This window comes from Nannospalax galili, unplaced genomic scaffold (genome assembly GCF_000622305.1).
Source record: "Nannospalax galili isolate Female #2095 unplaced genomic scaffold, S.galili_v1.0 scaffold854, whole genome shotgun sequence".
Lineage (NCBI taxonomy): Eukaryota > Metazoa > Chordata > Mammalia > Rodentia > Spalacidae > Nannospalax > Nannospalax galili.
In genome coordinates, this window is record NW_008334957.1 from 1,467,405 (window position 1) to 1,488,869 (window position 21,465).

Consider the following 21,465-nt stretch of genomic DNA (forward strand, 5'->3'; position numbering starts at 1 on the left):
AAAATGTTTCCTCCAAAATTATAAAAGCTAATCAGTTATAAAGCCCTCGAAAAATCATTAACTGTGCTTTTCAGAAACTTTTTTTCAACTTATCACAGAAACTTTAGAAAACATATAGATTCACTCATTTTTCATTTCATTCATTCACTCATTTTTATGGTTTCTGTAATCTAATTACCTCATAGCAACCTGTTCATTTTAAGAGCCATTAGTTCCCCCACATACCACCACCACCACCCAGAAACATGTGTAGTCAAAATGAGTAGCCTAACCAGGCATGGTGGTGCATTCCTTTAATCCTAGCACTCAGGAGGCAGAAGCAGGTAGGTCTCTGTGAGAGCAAGTCCTCCTGAGTCTACATACCAAGTTTCAGGCCAGCTGGGGCTAGATTAGTGAGATCCTGTCTCAAAAAAAAAAAAAAAAAATGATAAGGGTTATAGCCTAAACTAGGTTTGGCTAGAAATTGACAGAAAAATGTGGAAAAACATTTTATTGGAAACTAAATAAGTATACATTCAAATATCTACCCTGGAAATTAACTTTTTTGTTCCTTTTAATCATTGAAAGCATATTACCTAAACCAAAAATAGTAATAGCTGAATTTTTTACATTTCATTATTGACCTTACTATTGGCTTTTCAAAAAAATTATCTGTGAGACAAATGTTTGCTATTTTAAGATTTATTTCAAAGTTCTTTTCATTAATTTGTAGTTTATAGCCCAGATTTCTAATAGGAAACTCAAATAAAAATCAACAGTGAAAATAGTATGCACTGTGTCTATCAAGGAGTGAAGATGTTCAAAGGGACAAGTTTCTATTTGACTAGTAAAATTTAATTAGAAACGATATCCCGAGAAAGTCCACTTCCAACTTAGGGGAGTGCATTATTCTTTCTTTTGACACAAATGTATGACATAGACAGGGTGTTCCTAGACTGTGAAATTTGAAAAGGAACATATTCATGGTACAGAAAGCTTTTCAATTTATTTACTTAAAGATGAGGCAATCAGTCCCCACAATGTTGAACAAGCTTACCATTTCTCTCACAGTTTGACTTCAATCAGTGGAAATGGTCATGAGTTCATAATGTTAGATTTTTACTGAGTCCTATCATTTTGTAATTGCTGTGGCTAGTGTTCTCTTTTATGTGCTGAAATAAATTAATGAATGAGGCAGACACTATGCAAAAAGGCTGGGAATACAGCCAAATCTTTTTACATATATCCAAGGACCAGTAATCTTGTAAATGGCACTTAAAGCTCTCTTGCCTAAGTAATTACAACTACAGCCACATGCAACTTATTGAAATAATCACCCATTCTAATAGTTCCCTTCACCCATCTGGAGTCCAAGGCTCCTTACCTTGTCTTTATTCTCTGTGCCAGAAGCTTCAGGCTTGGTCCTTATCACAAATGGGGTGGAGAGTCGCAACAGGACCCTCTCAAAGGTGGCATTGACCTTCGGAGAGACGATCTCAAAACAGTCCTCGAACTTCAGCACTTTGTGTGTGTCACATCGGAGCTGCTTTCTTAGGCCTTCCCCCAGCTGAAGGACTGACATGTTGGGGTCAAACATCAAGTGGAAAGGGAAGGCTCTGCAGAAAGTATTGATGCTGATTCTGAGGTCTGCGGGAGTGTGGGAAGTCCCCCGGGGAAGGTTCTTTGTGGTATTAGTAGTTTCACGTTCTTTGATAAGGAAAGTAAGACAGCTACAGTTGCTTGGGTTTGAACCATCAGAGCGCAGCTTCTCATTTTCAACTTGCTCCACTTCCACATCCAGGTGATAGATCCTCTTTCCTGCCGCCTTTATCATCCCCAGCATCGCAAACCCCACAGTACGGTGAGGGTGGAAGTAGTGCAGCATGAGAGTGCCTTCAGGGAGCTCTTTGCATAGGAAAGACGGTGACTCCAGAGTGGCCTGTTTTCCAAAAGAAGTTCTGATGTGTTCCAACAACGCATCGAAGCCATTGAAGAAGTCTTGCAACGTGCCACCTACAGCGCGAAGGACTCTCTCGTTCTCATCGAAGCATATTTTAAAGAACTCCTCACCGAATCTCTCTTGAATTTCCTGGAACTTCAGACCTAAAAGCAGAGGAGAAGCAAATATTAATGAAGTGAGCTATAAGCAAATTGGACATGTAACTTTTAAAATGCTTATCAAAATCGGAGCAAGTGAGTGAAGCAAGAGAGATGTTTTCCTGAAGTCCAAAGTTTCCCACATAGAGTATGCGTGCATTTTAAATCAAAGAACTTTTAAAGTAGATTTATTGCATGCTTCTAAGATGCTAAGGGGAATTAATATGCTTGTTTACTTTTACATCAACTCTATTCTTTACACTAATTTTAAATTCATGTCAATAGTGAGTAGGAAGTACAGATATTCCCCACTATGCCCTCTGCTGCCACACCTGCATAGCTTCCTCCATTATCAGTATCTTAAATAATAACTACACTGACCCATTGATCACTCAGAAAACGTTTACATTAGGATTCGCTCTTGATACTGTGCCTTCTATCAGCATTGATGAATATATCCACCATTATGATATCCTCAGAGTAGTTTATTACCCTGAAAGCTTTACTGTGTTCCTATTTATTCCTTTCTTCTCCCTAATTCCCAGAGCATGAGCTTTTTAAATACTCATAATTTAATAATTCATTTTTGTTTCATGCTTCATTCTGCTCACTTTAAAAAAATTAGTTACCTTTTCCTTCTCTTACTGATTTCCCCACTCCTCACCAAACACATGTCTCTATGTGAACACACCACCCACATATGTGAACACACAACCCACATCACCATCTTACTTCTTACTAAAATACATTCATTAGGTTGTGGATATAGCTCAGTAGTAGAGCAGGTGCCTAGCATGTGGAAGACCTTAGGTTTGACCCCCAGAGCCACATGTACACAGACACACAGACACGCAGACATACACACACACACACACACACACACACACACACAATGCATTCATTAGATGGGAAATACTGATCAAAGAGGCAACCAATTGTACATGAGAGGTAAAGGCATCAAGTTATCAAGTACTAACAGAGGGTTTAGGTCAGCATAGCAAGGGATGTCATGTAAGTCAGATAGACCCCCATAGAGAAAGAAAGAAAACAAACTAACTAAAATAAAGAATGGTAGAACTTGAAATGACTGACATTCAAAAATTAGAGTAGAATAGGAATCTAACCAGACAGAATGAAGGTTTTCTTATACAACTCATTCCCAGATGCCCTAGAAAAGGAATTCACCTTACAGTAATGGAACAGATATGAAAAGTAAATAAATGAAATGCACTATGGGCTAATCAGAAACAGGATCACATGTGATCTAGTTTGATTCATTGTTGAGGGTGGTCTGGGGAAAATGTAGAGGAAACTTATGATCCAAAGAGGGATGAGTCACACTATGGCTTCTCCGCTGACTTTGATAAAAATTAGTTAATAGTTTACATATCACTTTCTGTCCAGTTTATACATCTCATGAGGAAGCTCTAAAAATCAAACATGATTGAAAAACAACAGAACACTTTATCAATGTCCTATTAGAGTGCACGGTGATCTAGGCTATGACTTGGTTTGCTATTCTTACCTCTACCATCATCAGAGTGTCCCTTTCATCCAGAAAGGGGACACCAGAACAGCCAACAACACTAATTTTACAATACATTCCAAACATCAAATAGCTTCAGACCTTCTGCAGAGTCTATACATTGTGGTAACCTAATAAAGAGATCAATTTGACAAAGGCATCCTTAAAATTCATGTGAAATGAAAATAAGTGAAAAATCTAACTGATAAACCTGTCTTTGTTAAGAAAACATTTCATATTAAGTTTCATAGATCTGATATTCAAGATTAGCTGAGAAAGTGACCTATTAAGGTAACAATCACCACATGTCTTGCATTGCCATGTGACAAGCTTACTCTTCAGCATATGTTGCATTTACTAACAATAGCAGCAGCCTGGGTTGATAAAAGCAGCAGTGATCTGCCCAGCTTTCTAGAGCGGAGGAGAGAAAATGAGGCAGATGAAATGCACTGCAGTTTGGCTCCTGTTCTGAGCATCCTACTGGAACTGTTTTCATAATTACTTAAACAATGTACACTGTTTGGTCTTTGGTTTACTTAATCTTCTTACTTTTCTTTCCATTCATTTGCTTCTATCCATTAGTTCTTCCTCCTGAAACTGTCTATTAAAGCTCGACAAAGTGCACTCACCTGATTTGATTACTATACACCTGAAATCCATTCTCACTTTCTGCACCAAAACTCTTTCTGTGCCAGTCTTAAAATATTTTTGTATTTTAATATGTGTTTATATTATTTTTATATATTCACACACACACACACACACACACACACACACACGTGGGTGCTGAGAATGGAACTCCGAAAGATGAGTACATGGTCTTAACCACTGAGCCATCTCTCCAGTCCCTATAAAGTCTTATGAGATACCTGAGAGAGATCCACTTCTCCTAGCACACTAGGCAGGTGTTAGGCCCTGTTAAAGCATGGATAAACTCTTTTAAATGTTACTATCCACGCTAATTCTTTAAGTTCTTACTATATGCACTCCTCAGATTCCATAAATGGCCAAAGTGATGAACGATAGAGCAATTTAATCCCCTATTTGGCAGCTGTTGGACACTCCCTTCCTGCTCTGGAAGCAAAAGGACTGTCAGTCAAATAGCCACTGAACTACCTCCTTGCCAGCACCAGCCGTTTGGAACACCACACAGGTTCCTTAAGAAAACTACACAATGATTGTGGCTGATTGCCCTGGTTTCTTAAGATATGGCTTCAGCCAGGACTGCTTCAAACAGTTTGTATGAGACTTTTTGCTGTCACAAGCCTCAGTGAGTTCTAGATGAACCTGAAATCATTTCCACCTAGGCTAGAGGGGGAGCACTTCCCCTGGTGACGTAGCAGAACTTCTGTGACTGGTGAGAAGAGGCGATGCTGTGATTGGTGCAGAGGAGCTAGGCTATGATTGGTCCCAAACAAATGGCTGTAATGGGTTCAAACACCTCATTTCAGGGTATATAAGCAGGCTGCCCAAGCTCACTAACAGTCATCTGGCTGCCTTCCCTGGTGCTGCAACATTGGGTCTAATAAAGGACTTCTCTCAAGTAATCTTTCCTTGCCTATTTTCAGTAATGTGGGCTGAGCTAATAACATTAAAAATGAAGCAAACAGAGTGGGAGAAAGGCAGGGATGTCAGAGACGGGAGAACAGCAGAGGTAGCAACTGCTGAGCCATTGGCAAACCATGCTGTGAAAGACAGCAGTCTTACTGAGAGCTGAAGTAGAAGCAGATGAAGAGTTGAAGAGTGTCCAGGGCAGGATGAAGGGCAGGAGAAACAGAGAGCATGCAAGAGCAGATGGAAAGCTGAGGCTGAAGAATTACAGTGTGCAAGGATCCAGAGAAGAGACATGGAAAGCTTTGGCTGCTGGAAGAGTTACAGGGAACTGTCAAGTCTTTAGTGCCAAGAGTCTCAGAACTTGACACTAGCTGGTGTTAAAGGCCGAGGAATCCTGGCTTCTTAGGCTGACACAAGAGCTGTAATACTTGTAGGGCTGACTTTCCGATATCCTACACCTATACAAAGACTGTGAAGAGAGAGGGCACCACCTGCTGCTGCTCCCGCCAGCCTACCACCTCTGCTGACTGCTGTCAAACACCAAGGGAGAAGAAAGCTTCCCAAGACCAACATTTGAAGCCCTCCTCCGTGCCCACTCCTGATTCCTACTGAGGTCAAGCAAAAACAGCCAATGGATACCATGGATGTCATAATCACTATGAGTGACTAAAAAAACCCAGTGCATACAAATCACAGACATGCCCATATTCGGTAGCAGTATTCTTTGTTACTGTGAGATTTTCTGATTATGAAACTCTTATTAAAATCTAAACTCAAAATAAAACATTCCTATAGTCTGGTTATCTTTCTTATATACCATTGAAACTATTCCATGGATTGCTTTTAGGCTTTGAAGAATTATATCATCCAAGGACTTAGGGTCTATTAATACAGAACAGAAAAAGAATTGCTTCTAATGGACATTTTCCACAGTAACAAAAATGTCTTTGTGGTTATTGAATTAAATACAAAGATATAAACATGGCAACCTTATGTTCTATTGCCAGACCAGAATTTCAAATACTCATCCAAGCAATACCAGTAAGTAAATATACCAGAAGGCAATGATATGAAAACTGCTCTGTGTATAGGACCCCATCAGCTAGAAATACTTTCTGACTTAAAATGCACTTCTGTTCCTGAGGACATAATGACTATTAATTTTCAAATGACACCACTAAGGCACATACCATGATACTAAAGTCACTTTTGTATGACTAAGGAAAAATTCAATTGTTTTGAATACTGTACTCAAATAATATATAAGGCAATTATCTATAGACCATCGTATTTAATTTAGCAATATGTTTTTATTATTTCTGTAATTGTTAAACTGAACAGGATCAGAAAAGAAGAACCCTTAGCGTTTGAAAAACTAAGAATAAAGATCAATTCATTTCTACGCATATGCTTCAAATCAATAGCCAACACTCATTTTATACCTCATCTCCAGTCAGAAGGCACAGAGGAAGTAGCTCAGTTCAGACAATTGCTGCTGTTCTGACGCCCAAGGTTCCACCTACGATTGACGCAAAACCCTTACTTGCAGTAAATCCCTTGAAACCTATAGACAACGCTCATCTCTGCACACCACAAGATGCTGTGACAGCTTGACATTTGGGTCTATAAGAATACATTTCCTCATGAAGCAGAATTTATAATGGAACTGTTCTCATTAATAGGAAAGTGGAAAATCAGAATTTGATATTACTTTTTTTTTTTTGTCTTTTTGAGACAGGGTCTCCCTGTAGCCACAGCTGTCCTAGAACTTACTATTAACTCACCTCTTTTAAAAGGGGGAAAAGCTAAATGTTAGCATCCTTTTGCTGTAAATACAATAGACTAAATTCCTTTGGGGCATGAGACTCATGTCTCATGTCTGTTAACCCACTGCACTTCAGTTGGAGATATTTTGAGAGCAAAAACCTTGTACTGATTGATTGATGAATGCGTGCCTACCACCAGCAAAATGCCTGGCCAATGGAGAAAAGTTTTCTTGCACAGAAACTAACGTTCTTCCAAATATTTGTTGGACAAATATTATAAATCTTTTCAGGTTACAGTTGTATCATATCTAAGGATATCAGGATGAATAGGCATGTCACTGTCTCTCATGAACCCCTACACATCATTATATTATCTTGTGAATAGACTATCACAGAGGCACACAGAAGTACCTTAGGAGGTACAAAATAAAAATAAAAAACACCTTCCTCTCTTAGGGGGATGTTTGAAGAGAGTCTTGAATAAAGGCAGTGCTCAAAATGCCAACAAAGGAAAGTAAGAGCCCTCTACTTCCCCCAGCAGAGGATCTGTAATGGAATATGAATGATGAAAGCAGGGCAGCCCAGTGTGGAAGAGCAGGTAGTAAATGGGTGGAAGCTGGCAAGCGGAAGTGGAGGAGGTGCAGTTCATTAAGCAGTGCTGGAAAAGCTGGACTTGAGAATGCCAAGTGCGGAATTCAGAACAGCAGCCACAGAAACGATGTGATTAAAACCTGAGTATCCTGACTGGCTTAGACTCTCCCAGCAAGAATGGAGTGAAGGCTATCAAAGAACACGTAATATGCTCCCATTAATTATTTTAATCCATTTTGAAGTTCCTATGCAGGCATGGCTTTTCTTTGTTTTTGTTTGTTTGGAGGTTGTATTGCTGTTTTGAGACAAACTCTAGCCCAGGCTGCTCCTGAACTCTTTATGAAGCCAAGGATGCCCCTGAGCTTCTAATTCTACTACCTCTACTTCCAGAGTGCTATGATTATAGGCATGAGCCACCAAGCCCAATTTATATGGTATTAGAGATCAAACCCAGAGCCTTGTGCATGCTAAGCAAGCACTCTATCAATTGAACTACATCCCCAGCCCATAGTTAGATATTTTTAATGTATTTGTTTCACAGATGAGGAATATAAAGAAATTTTCTCAAGCTACACAATTGTAGATAGCAGGGCCAGGTCTCGAGGTAAAGTCTGTCTAGTACTATAGGTAAAATGTCTGCAGAGGGAGAAAAAATACATGTATGTCTTGCCTATTGTTCTATTATCTGCTTGACACAATAAATATTCTTAAGATATACGTGAGATATGCATTCTAATATATTTTACATAATACACATACATATATATACTATGACATATTATCTCATTGTTTGCAATATAATATTACATAAAGATTAGTGAAGTATAGAAAACCTAGTAAACTACTGAAAAGTAAATTTTATTCATAATCTAGAACTAAACAGTATCTAAAAGTTCAAGAGTTGGAGGTGTGGGGAGTATGTAAAGGGGAAAGTTTTAATATAGAAATAATTTATATTTGTTTTAAATAATGAAAAATGTGACTCTACTGTTATTCAAAGGACAGTAACTAATAATGAAATGGGATAATAGAGCAGAATATCAAATCACTGAAGTTTTGTATACAAATCTACCTGGAATACTAATACGATAAAAGCAAAACATCAGGACTGGAGAGATGGCTCAGTGGTTAGGAACACTGACTGTTCTTGCAGAAGACCCGGATTTGAATCCCAGCATCCACACGGCAACTAACAACTGTCTGTAACTCCAGTTCCAGGGGATCCAATGGCCTCTTCTGTCCTCCCTGGGCATTGCATGACATGGGTGCACTTACTTACATGCAGGCATAACACTCATACACATAAAATAAAAATACTAAATAAAATAATTTTAAAAAAACAAACATAAGCAGAAGAGGAACACTATAGACATTAATTATTAGCAATCAAGATGAAACAAAGAAAATAACATAAATCCTGCATTCCAGTAATGTCAATAAAAATGTCACCTCATTACAAGGGGAAACTTACTTCTATAAGAGCTGCATTTACAAAAAGAGATTTAAAAAAACAGAAGTGACGAATAATGTCCTAAAAGTGACTATAATGTTAATGGCATCATTTCATGAATATAGTAAAATCCATTGAATCATATATTTTATCTACCTATTTATTTGTGTTTGTTCGTCTGTTCTGTTGCTGTTGTTTTGAGGTACGGTCTCATGTATCCAGGCTGCCCTCAAGCTCACCATGTAGACAAGATTGGCCTTGAATTCCTGGTTTTTCTGCCTCCACCTCCCAAGTTCCAGGATTGCAGGAAAGTACCACCACCCTAGAGGATTTATGTTTTAAATGTGTGACCTACATGTTAGGTGAATTATATTTCAATACAGTTCTTATATGTTTTTAAAACTCAATATCAAAGATGCTTCTTTAGCAACAGATGGAGATTCTTACAGAGTTCCACAACTGGTCACACACAAAAAATAAGTGTCTCTGAAATGCCCAACCCTAAAAGTGACATATCTACATTGAAACCTGTACGCCTAAGGAACGTAGAGGAACAAAGCAAAGAGAAAAATACTAATGCATCTCTCAACTCTTATCATCAAAGCTCCTTCATGCAATAGAGGACAATGAACACAAAAGACCACAAATGACCAAAACTTAGAGAATAAGCGTCTGCAGAGTGTGGAGCCTTGAACAGGACTCCTATATTAAACTTTACCTACCCAAGGATCAGGGACCATTGTGAAAGAGGGAGTGGAAAGATTGTAGGAGCCAGAGGAGGAGGTGCATTAACATGAGGAAACAGTCTTAAAAGCTTGTGGGACCGTGTTCATGTGAACTTACAGAAATGGTGTCAAGATGTACAAGACCCATGAAAACTCAAGCAGACAAAAACCGAGCATAGAACTGGGGAAATGGGCAGCAGCTCCCAATCTTTGTCAAAGAACTATTGGCAGGTGATTACTGCTAGGTGAGGGAAAGTTGACCTTCTTTAAGGGAGAGACTCTAGATAGGCTAACTAGACCCCAATGAATGAACTTGTACTTGAGGAATGTCTGGGTATACCAACTTGACTCAATAGGCTTGAATACAAATGACAGAATGCATGAAATACGATGGGGGGGTATAGGAGGGTTTGTATGAGGGAGGAAGTATAAAGAGGAAGATGTTTTTTTATGAAATACACAAAAAAGGAGGAACTCAAGATTAGACAGATCTGATAGACTAAAAAAAACAAAATAATGAGCCAGGCAAGGTGGCACATGCCTTTAATCCCAGCACTCAGGAGGCAGAGGCAGGCGGATCTCTGTGAGTTCAAGGCCAGCCTGGTCTACATAGTGAGTTCCAGGACAGCTGGAGCTATAGGGAGACCCTCTCTCAAAAAGACCAAAAAAAAAAAAAAAGAAAAGAAAAAGGAGAGGAATGATAAACAACAATATAAAAACAATAATAAAAGAAAAAATTAGCAATAAGATTTTAGTAGATAACTTTAAGATATTTTTTCCAGAACCTATCAGGCCAAAGAAAAAATTGTCATAAATTCAGCAAATAGTAACAAAAACATAATCTAGTAAGAAAGTAATCTCAACAAAATACATTAAAAAGAAATAAGAAAAAGTAACAAAATCAAAATATATGTGGACAGGGGTTGGAGTGGTGGCTGGAGAGAGAGCTCAGCGGTTAAGAGCACTGACTGCTCTTGCAGAGGACCCGGGTTCAATTCCCAGCACCCACATGGTGGCTACAAACCATCCTTAACTCCATTTCCAGGGGAATCCAAAGCCCTATTCTGACCTCTGTGGTATTGCACAACACGGGTGCACTCCCATACATGCAGGCAATACACTCATACACATAAAATAAAAATAATAAAATTTTCTTTTGGTCTTTTTGAGACAGGGTCTCCCTGTAGCTCCAGCTGCCTGGAACTCGGTCTGTAGACCAGGCTGGCCTCAAACTCACAGAGATCTGCCTGCCTCTGCTTCCCAAGTGCTGGGATTAAAGGCATGTGCCACCATGCCCAGCAAAATATTTTTAAAAATATATATATATGTGTACATATGTATATACAAAGAACTTCCAAAAACCGCTCAAATACTTGACACAAAAATTCCGTAATATACCTTTAAGAATTGTTTTTCCAGACCTGTTCTAATAGCAATAAAACTGGAGCAATAAACATTTGCAAATAGCAAAAAAATGTGACAAAGAAAACTAACTGAAAGCTAGTCAATCAATACATGCTCTTGGATTAAACAGAAAATCAAAGCTGAGGTTAAAGCATTCACAACTCAATGAAATTGTACTTAAAACATGGATGCTGTGTGTTCAGCAACAAAAATAAGTAAAATTAGAAAATCCAGAGAGGTCAGGAAACAAATGGCCAAGATGGGGGTGGGGGCTTCATTGGAGGAGAGATAGATACAGGGATATAGAGGAGGAAAGAGGAGTGACAGAGTAGGAAGGGTCACATGGGATGGGGAAGGGAGGGCAGGACAGAGGAGGGTGTATGGGGAGGGACAGCTAGCACTAAAGGACTTTAGAAAAAGCCATATGAAATCCTACCATTACACACGCTTCTTAAAGTATATGCATAGACATTATAAAAGAAAGTTAAAAGGAATATCTTATAGCAGGGGGACCTTGTCCTTGCTACACACCATAGATTAGCAAAGTAAAAGCCCAATGCCAGGAATAGAGTCCCTCTTTTGAAGCTGTTGACCAGAGGTCCCATAGACCCTCAAACAATACTGGTCATTGCCCCTGCTCCTGGTTACCCACTAGAACTTGACAGAACCCTATGGCTGAAGATACTACACACATGAGCTATAGAGAAATCAAGGAGAAACCAAGTTGGTACTGACTGCAGGATAGATTTCACATTGCATGCAAAGTGCTATACATGCTGTGAATACTGCATGTGTCAGGAGCAAGTGGCCTGGTAAAATCACTGGTACAACAGTGGCATGGATATTATGGGAGTAACCTATCGCTTTCTAATTGGATTTAAGGTTCTTTTCATAAGGCAGTGCCCATACCTAATATTGATACTAGGCCTAGGAACCTGTGGCTAGGAAGGCCACAGGCCATAAGGGAGATCCTAATACTATTATTCTGCTAAATAGACATAGTATTAACGAGCATCATAATGACTTACTTTTATACCCATAGATTAAAGCATCACTCAGCTCTCACCAAAGAAGCTTCCTTATACAGGATATGGTGATTGTGGTGGTTTGAATGAAAATGTCTCCCATAGGTTCCAAGTATTTGGACACTTGATCCCCAGGTTTTGGCACTGTTTAGAAAAGGTCAAGCAAGGGTCATGGAACCTTTAGGAGGTTGGCCATGCTGGAGGAATCTTGTCACTGGGAGCAACTTTGAGAGTTCTTAAGCCTTGCCAGATTTCTGGTCTCTCTGCCTCCTGTGTCTGCTTGACCATATGATCCCTCAGTTTTCTGCTCCATTACCTCTGCTGCCATTCCTCTCCTGTCACCTTGGACTCTAATCCCTCTGAAATCATATGCCAAATAAACTCTTCCTCCTATGAATTACCTTGGTCATGGTGTCTTATCATAGCAACAGAAAAGTCAGTTGTACAGTGATTAACACATAGACCCACAACTGGTCAGTGTGCAGAAAAGAAGAGACTGTAGAGCAGTTATCTCTAAATTGGACATCTATATAAACTTCTGCCTTCAAAGACTTAGGAATCATTGCAGAAGAGTGGAAGTTCTGTAAGTGACAGAGGTGATGGATGACAACAAGGAAACAAAGGTTTCCAGACAGCTGGGAAGTTACTCCTATGAACTCACAGCAGTGACGACAGCATGCACACGGCCCATGCAAACTCAAACCAGACAAAATCCAGGCACATATGTGGGGAAGTGGATTAAGAAACCGCAATCCAACCTGACTAATGATTGGTAACCAATGGTTGCTAAGAGGGGGAGAGTCATCTCCTTCAAGGATGTGACTCTTGTTATGTTAACCAGGCTCCAGGGGATTGACCACATCGATGGACATTTGGGAACACAGGTTTGATTCTATAGGACACATATATACATATATACACACACATACATATATGTGCGTGTGTCTGTGTGTGTGTGTGTGTACATCTGTGATATATTTATATACATATATATATATATGAGTACATAAAATTGGGCAGGGGAGTAATAAGAGGTGCAGATAGGGGAGAATCTAAGTACAATCGAAATGTATTATATGAAATTCACAAAAATTCAATTAAAAAAAGAAAAAATACTAATATACCTTTATTAATGGTTTTCTAGTAGCAACAAAACATGAGCAGTAAACATTTGCAAATAACAAAAAATGTGGCAAGGAATCTTTTGTAGCTGAAAGTTAGTCACTCCCTTGGATTCCAAAGGAAATCAAAGCTGAAGTTAGAGAATTTACAACTCAATGAAACTGTACTCAAAGGCATGCTGTGTGTTCAGCAGCAAAAACAAAATAAGTAAATCAAATAAGTAAAGTAAATCAAAAGCTCTCAAATTAAGAAAACTATGTTAAGTTTAAGGGGGGGGAAAGCAAGCTAAGAAGTGGGAATAGATATAACCTAAAACTAAGGAAGGAAAATATACTAAAGGAGAAATGGCATTAGGACATACTAAGAAGAAATAAAGGAATGGGGAATGCCAACTTTAAATCCAAAAGCGTGCCCAGAAGGCTCATTTGTTAATGGCTTGGTTGCCTGGCTGAGAGGTAATTGGATCCTATAAGCTCTCCATCGGTGGATGAATTCATTGCAGAATAGAGGAAATAGAGCCTGGGTAAAGGGAACTGGTCACCAGATGTGCTCCCTGGAGGGATGCATCTTGTCACTGGCCCCTCTCTTATTCTCCTCCTCTGCTTCGTGGACGCCAGGAGATAAGAAGCTTTGGCATCAACTCAAGCCCACAAGGTGGGACCAAGCCACCATGAACTCTAAAATGGTGAACCAAAATAACTTTCCTCCCTTAAATTATTTTCCTGGCATTTTGTCACAGCCACGCAAAGTGACTAGCACAGGAGAGAATCATTCAATTTTCTGCAAACAAATGTGTAAATGCAGTTTAAAATAAAGTACGGGGCAAAATGGACATGATGAAATTGAGGTCTACCTAACCTTTAAGGAAAAAAATTAATGCTGTGTGTGGTGGCGCATGTCTTCAATCCCAGCACTTGGGAGGCAGAGGCAGGTGGATCTCTGTGAGTTCAAGGTCACCCTGGTCTACATAGTGAGTTCCAGGCCAGCGAGGGCTACAGAGTGATTCTGTCTCAAAAAGACAAGAAACAGGGAGGGAGGAAGGGAGGGAGGGAGGGAAGGAGGGAAGGAGGGAAGGAGAGAAGGAAAGAAAGAAAATTCAAAACTATTCAAGAATAAAATAAAAGGTCATATCAGTAGATTCTGAAGAGTATATGATTCAAAATTTTTAATAAACATTTTAATAAAATAGAAGTAAGAAACTGCTCAGATATAATAAAAGTTACATTCCAAAAACCAGATGCAATTTTTACTCTAAACGATGAAAGTTCAGAAGCATTTCAACTGAACTCAGAAATTACATAAACATGCTTCATTTCATGACCATTATTCAACGCTGTCTTGAAGAGTCTATCAAGAACTATCTAAAATGAAAATACAATGCAAATGTATGTTGGAAAGAATGATAAAATTGATGGTACATTTCTGAAATAAATCTGCGTAAATGTGAAAGGTTTTGATTATGACAACATTATATTTAAATTCAGGGGAACCATAGTAAATGGTTCATTTACTATGTGGCAATGGCCAGTTAGCCATCTGTGAAATGTTAAGATTAAATCCTATCTCATACCTCAAGCAAAATCATATCCAGGACAGGAAATGCTGAAAATGAATATGAGTAAATGAATGAATATTGTCTAAGAGAACTAAGAGACAATTTATTCCTTAACCAACACAGGAAACAAAATGGCATCAAAACATTTGATTTTGTATGCTGTAAAGGTACATTGAAACAGCCAACGGAATGAAGAGAAGATGATTTTGTTTTAGTAAAAATGTGTGTGCAGGACTCATCAGTGCTAATATCCTGCTAGCCTCTCTTATCTGTGTTACTACCTGATCTTAGGCCACCATGACCAGCTGTCTGTTATGGAAACAGTTCACTGGCCTCTTAACTGACTTTTCTACATGTGTCCAATTTTTCCCCAATCCATTTCCACATGCCATTTTTTTAAATCATAAATTTTCTACCATTTCTCCACATAACACCTACTGACTACTTGCTGGCTATCTAATGACTATCTGACTAATCTGCTGTGGGTGACAGTATGTTCATACATAATGTGTCTCATATAAAATGCATATATAACATATATAGCCGATGTACACTCATGAAGGTAAGAGCATGTGTTGATTTCATACCGTTCAATGTTCTCTGTCAAATAAAGTCCAAACTCAGCAGGGCTTAGTCCAGTCTTCTCCTGACGCATCCCAGCATTCTCCTCTCTGTAAGGCCCCTTCTCTACTGAGCTGCACTGACCCTCCTGAACCCTTAGAGCTTCCAGAATACTCTGTGCCATCTCTCCCATCTATAGGCTACCTTCCCCACTAATTGAGTTATCTGATTTCCCTCATCTTGAATACGTTAATATCTAAATTCCTCCAGAATGCTTTCCTTGGCCTTGGTAGACTGAGACAGATGTCTTTATTTGTTAGGATTCCAAAATACCCAGTGGTCATTGACTTCTTAACATTTATCACACAGTAGCTGTTGGTTTGCCCAGTCCCTCTATCAAAACTAACCTATCTGAAGATGTTTTGTCCTGTTCACCATATATTGACTCCTTCATTTAAAAAAAAAAAATCTTCTGTTTAATGGCCTCAGTGCTGACTACTGGACAAATAAGGGTGGTAAGGAGAGAGTGGTCTGGCCTTTCTAGTCTATATGACAAATAGCCCCTTAATTTACACATCACACCACAAGCAGGATTATGATGATGAGAAAAGAATGAATGAGAAGGGCTGGAGTTATGACACAGAGGGTAAATAAAGTCACTTGCCATAAAACCTGACCACCTGAGTTTGATCCTCGGGACCCATACGGTGGAAGGAGAGAACCAGCTCCCACAAGCTCTGATCTCCACACACATGTGGTAGCATATGTGCAAACACACATACATAAACACACACCAAATATAAATAAATAAATGTAACAAAAATAAGGAAATAAAAATTAACATAGCTACCATGAAAAAAGAGTTAACTAGCCACTAAGAAGAAGTAGGTGGGTATAAAAATAGATTATTCTAGAACAAAGGAACACGTATTCAATGAACCTGGAAGAAACTGACAGGAAGCTTTTGAGAAACAAAATGAAAATCGCATTTGTAATCCCAACCCATGGCACAATGCCTTCTCTATAGTGATTTTTTTAATGAATAGATAAAAGAATAAAACAATAAACAGATAAATATAGTTGTGTGGGGGCGATAATATGTTCATACATAATGTGCATCATATAAGATGTATATATAATATACGTAGTAGATGTACACGCATGAAGGTAAGAACATGTGTTGTTTTCATACCGGTCAATGTTCTCTGCCAAGTCTTTTTAGTCAAAGTTGAAAAGCTACATTGTTACTGATTTCATAGGTATAAGCACCAATTATTTAACTCATTCATTTTTCTTTTCCAATAAATAGTCACATATGCTGAGCACTAAGAAGTGGACAGACTCAGGCCAGCACATGTAAAACCAACCAGTCTTTACCAGGATGCTATTCTGACTACCTGCTAGATGACCAAGTGTCATGGCATCCCACAGCCCTCCTTCTCCAGCCCCCTGGCAGGTGGCTGTGGAAGACATCACACCAGAAATGCAGTAGCAATGCAGCATAAGGTCAAGGAACTCACACACACAAGTTAATTGCAAAGATGCACTTCAGAGGCACCAGCCTGAGCTCTGGACCCACACCTGGCCCTCTTTCTGAGCTGCCATCTGCTACATTGTAACAAGGCAGCAGCACCCAGATTTTGGACCTCCCTACAGATGAGCCTTCCCCTCTGTTCCCATACCAGCACTTTCACCAGGCTTTACCTGCTGGCAGAGAAAATGAGGATACTGATTGCTATGCAAATGCCTGGATTCTGGCTTCCTCTGCTCCTAACTGGCCCTATTCAAATAGGAAGAAGGTGGTGGTGGCAAGGGCCCATTTCCACATGGATGGTCCTCCGAGGGCTTAAGCAGAGCTGTTAATCATTGCTAATGCCTCTTTGATTGCTAGGCTTTTGAAAATTGCTTAATTGTGATTTTTCCTCCTTAAAGGCTCCAACCAAATCTAGGGAGCCATGTCCTGTCCAGTTCAACAGAAGGGATTACCTTAGCAATAAGGCTGTGCTGTAGTAAAGAATAAAACTGATGATAACCTAAAATTTTCTTAGAATTTCCACATTGAATCCAGGAATGTATACTTTAGCGAGATCCTAAAATAAGTGTTTCATTTGGCTAAACAGCATTAGGTATTTTAAAAAATATTTATTTAATAACCACATGATTTCAGGAAGCATTTCATAACAGCATTAACATATTCACTAACAATTTCCAGAGCAAAGATGCATCTCTTTCAATACTGGCTGTAAATTTTTAGGTTCACAGTTGACTTAATACAGTTATACAATATTGAACTCAGTATAAACCCTACCAGACATAAAATTGAGTGAGGTTTTAACCTTTAAAAAAAATCTCAATTTCATTTTAAAACACACTGTTTCATAAACAAAAACTCATTTTAAATGCTATTAACACTTAGATGTTTGCACATGCGTCTCTAATCTCTATGTATCTGATTGTTACTAGTCACCGTAGGTTACTTTCTGAATCCACCTGAGCATGGATATAAAAACATCGAGTAGCTTTCAATACTAATGCGTTTCACTTCTACTAATTAACATGGAGCAAATTTTATGCTTCTTCCTCAAATATAACACATTTTTTAGTTGTTGATTTTTTGTGTGTATTTCATACAGAACATCCCAAACAATCTTATTCATCTATATACCCACATCCCAAATGGCAGCCTCCCATAGTCCGCCCCCCCACTGGAGCCCATATACTCTGTCATCCCTGTTACTGTCCACTGTGTTATTGGTACCCCCAACTGTTCTCCAGTGCTTGTCCATCCACTGAATCTAGTCAGCCTACCTAGAGTTCCTTGTTTTAGGAAGATCAGCTCTTCTTCATCTAGCAGAAATCAGTTGCCAATATTCCTTTAGATAAGATTGGGGTCTGCTGTTCATTTTCCCAGTTCTATGCTCAAAGGAAGGTATCTCCTGTCTGATACTGTTTCTTGTTATATAGCTTTTAGTTATACACATGGACTCTTAAAGAAATATATTGATCCCTTTAATCTTTGGTTATACTTTCCTTTTGGGTGTTTAAGACCATACAGTTGGCCCAGATAAACCAATTTATTTTTACCCTTAAGGTCATTTGAGGATCTGTTCCTTAGGGGTCACATGGGCTTGGAAGGATCCCCCAGTTCCTTTCTTTTACCAGTCTCGATCCATGTGAAGATAAGTCAAAGGTCCTACTCAATCATGGCTGGCTTCACTTGGAAGCAGGAGGAAATGATTCCTCTGAGTTGACCCTCCTCTTTGTAGATTGGACACTGGTTCAGGTCCATCTGGGTCTCCATGGCCTCCTTAATCAAAAGGACAGGTGACACACCACTGTTACAGGACATTTTGAGAGATGCTCATAGTCTCCTGGAGCTTAATGAACCTAGGAGGGCAAGGAGCAAAAATTGTCCTTTATGTCCCTCTGACCAAATTAGTATAGGCCTCAAAGTATGGCTGTTAGACATCCAAGAAGGTTAGTAGGTTTTAAGTACAGCAAAAATAAATGCATTTTCATAAGTCTACCTTGGGATTCCTTCACTGGTTGTGAAAACATTTGCACAATTCATAGCAAGCAACTCTAACACTCTTTTTCTTTTCTTTTTGGTTTTTTTTGACACAAGATCTCCCTGTAGTCCCAGCTGGCCTAGAACTCACTATGTATCTCAGAATGGCCTCTATCCCACAGAGGTCCTCCTGCCTGTGCCTGCTGGGCCACACCAAGATAACTCGAACACATTTTCAGGATGACAGCATGTTATAATGCGCACATTTGCTTTAAAGATCATTTGGAGATACCCCATGCTGCATTACATCAATGTACGAAGCTACAGAGCACACTGGTGAACTTCCCAGGTAACTCAGTCTACTGGTCTGCCTGCATAATCACCCTTCCCTTTCCTAAATTCCTCCAGGAGCAAGCAGCTTATGAAACTTATTCCTCCAATTCAGAGTATCTCTAGAAATTACAAGATTCCTCCCATCTTTCCTCTGAGGTAAAATCTTGTCCTATAATTTTAGCTCACTATCTGTGTTACATCTTCTGTAGAAACTAGAACAAATCTGCCTCCTCTCTTCACAGAAATGCTTTAAAGTACTGGAAATACTTCGCAAATCTCCTTTGTCTTTTCATTTTATATATTCAAAGAATAACTCAGAATGCATTAAAAGCAACACTACAGAACCATCTGAAATAGATGCAACATGGAACAATAGAAAAAACACACTGTGCGTGATTCAGAAGGGCACTGCTAGTTATATCTTAGAAAAATAAGGAAGTAGTAGCGATATAGAAAGTCTATCTCAGAAAAGGGTCCTGTCTCGAGCTCTGTCCCAGAATTACATTCTTTTGCATATATGTGCTTTAACTTGGGAAATAAATGCCTGTATTTCTTTCTCTTCATTAGGGGATACATTTAAACTGTTTTGTAGCATTATATTGGATTTCTTGCCCTGTACAATCAATATTTTCCTTTCCCAATTCCCTTTGGTTAATGAATTTATAAGATGCTGAGCTGACTTCCAGAGTCAGCTGATTTCAGTTCCCAAGGCTCACATCAGGCAGTTCACAGCCACTTACTTATCACTCCAGGCGATACCATATCCAATGCCTCTGGCCTCCATAGCACCTATACTCATATGCACACACTTACATATAGACGCACACATACAAATGATTAAAAATAATAAATAATTCCTTTAAAATAAGATGCTGAGCTAAATAAATGAAAATGAGTATATGAGACACACATAGGAATTAGGTTCATAATTGTTGCCTCTTCCACATCCTGAACAAGGCCACCCTGTGAATGACTGAAGCTAGCCACCCAAACAGAGCAACTGTTCACGTGTGTTACGATCTCAAAGTGATTCTGATACACAGAGGTGAGTTTTCCAGTACCATGCCAGGACAGATTTCACAGACAGAGCACGTGAGAAGACTAAGATATGCAAAAATCAACAGCAAAGAGGGGTCATGCTTTACATTGTTAAAGGGTACAACATATACCAGAATTCTCTCATTATTATAGAAGAAACGACACGCTTGGCTTCATGGTTTGTGGGGAGAAAGGCTTATGAATTTTTCTACTTTGGCAGCACATTTCCTCTTTCTTCTGTCTCCTTCCTGGTTTTGTATAAACCTACACATATTTCACATAGTTAAGCTCATAATGCATATAAAAACAAATACTTTGTTTAGCTTGTTTTCTTTTTGTCTAATATGCCTTCTCTAACAGAGGCTGGGGGTTGCTATTGTCAGCCCACAGCTTCCTTGCTCTGGGTTTGCCTTCAGATGAAGAGTACAGTCAGGCTTGAGTTTCTTCCCCACCCCAAAGCATCCCACCTTAAACCTAGCCAGTTTGGGAGGCAAAGAGTTGTACTATAAGGGCTTTACATTCTTACCTAGGTCAGTCATTCTGACAAGGTCAGCAGGGACCTGTGTCATGATAGTATAACACATTAACTTCCCACATTGCCCCATCTATTCATCTCAAACCCTCAAAGGGAGATGCTCAAGCGAGATCACTCAGGCAGATACATGTGCTACTACTTCTCAAGAATAGTCATGACTCAGCAGTTTAGAGCACTGGCTACTCTTACAAAGGACTCAGGTTCAGTTCCCAGCACCCACATGACAGCTAATAACCATTGGTAACTCCAGTTCCAGGGGAATCCAATGCTTTCTAACCTCTGCTGGCATTGCACAACGTGGGTGCACAAAGCTGGTTGGATCATTGATCCTGATGTCCAGTTGTCTTCCTGTGTGTAAATCTCTCATCTTGGAGTCTGTTTCCTGGGCAACCAGAGCTATAAAAACATCATAAACATTTCCTCATGCTGTATCTCATCTTTGCACATAATTCTAATTTAAACAGCTGTTTAGCATTCTCTGAGGCAGAGTTGTCCTATTTTAATCATTCCTTATCTTTGGGCTGCTTGCTGTTGTCAATATTTTGTAAATATAAAGAGCATTCATTAAACATCGTCAGGTCATTATTTGACATTTTGTCTTTCTGTGTTGAATTATTCTTTTAAAATACCTCAGACATAAGTCATTATCAAGACAAAGATTTTTTTTCAATCTATTAATAGTAAGATTTCATAGATT

At 39.1% G+C, this 21,465-nt stretch overlaps 1 protein-coding gene across 1 annotated transcript in view; it reads right to left on the bottom strand.

Annotated features, from left to right (window-relative positions):
* The window catches only part of Gucy1a2 (guanylate cyclase 1 soluble subunit alpha 2), a 369,084-nt gene that overhangs the window by 275,333 nt on the left and 72,286 nt on the right, over positions 1-21,465 (bottom strand). The window contains exon 4 of the mRNA XM_008829700.1: positions 1,364-2,082. Within this exon, the coding sequence (XP_008827922.1) occupies positions 1,364-2,082 (719 nt within the window). The remainder of the gene's footprint in view (positions 1-1,363; positions 2,083-21,465) is intronic.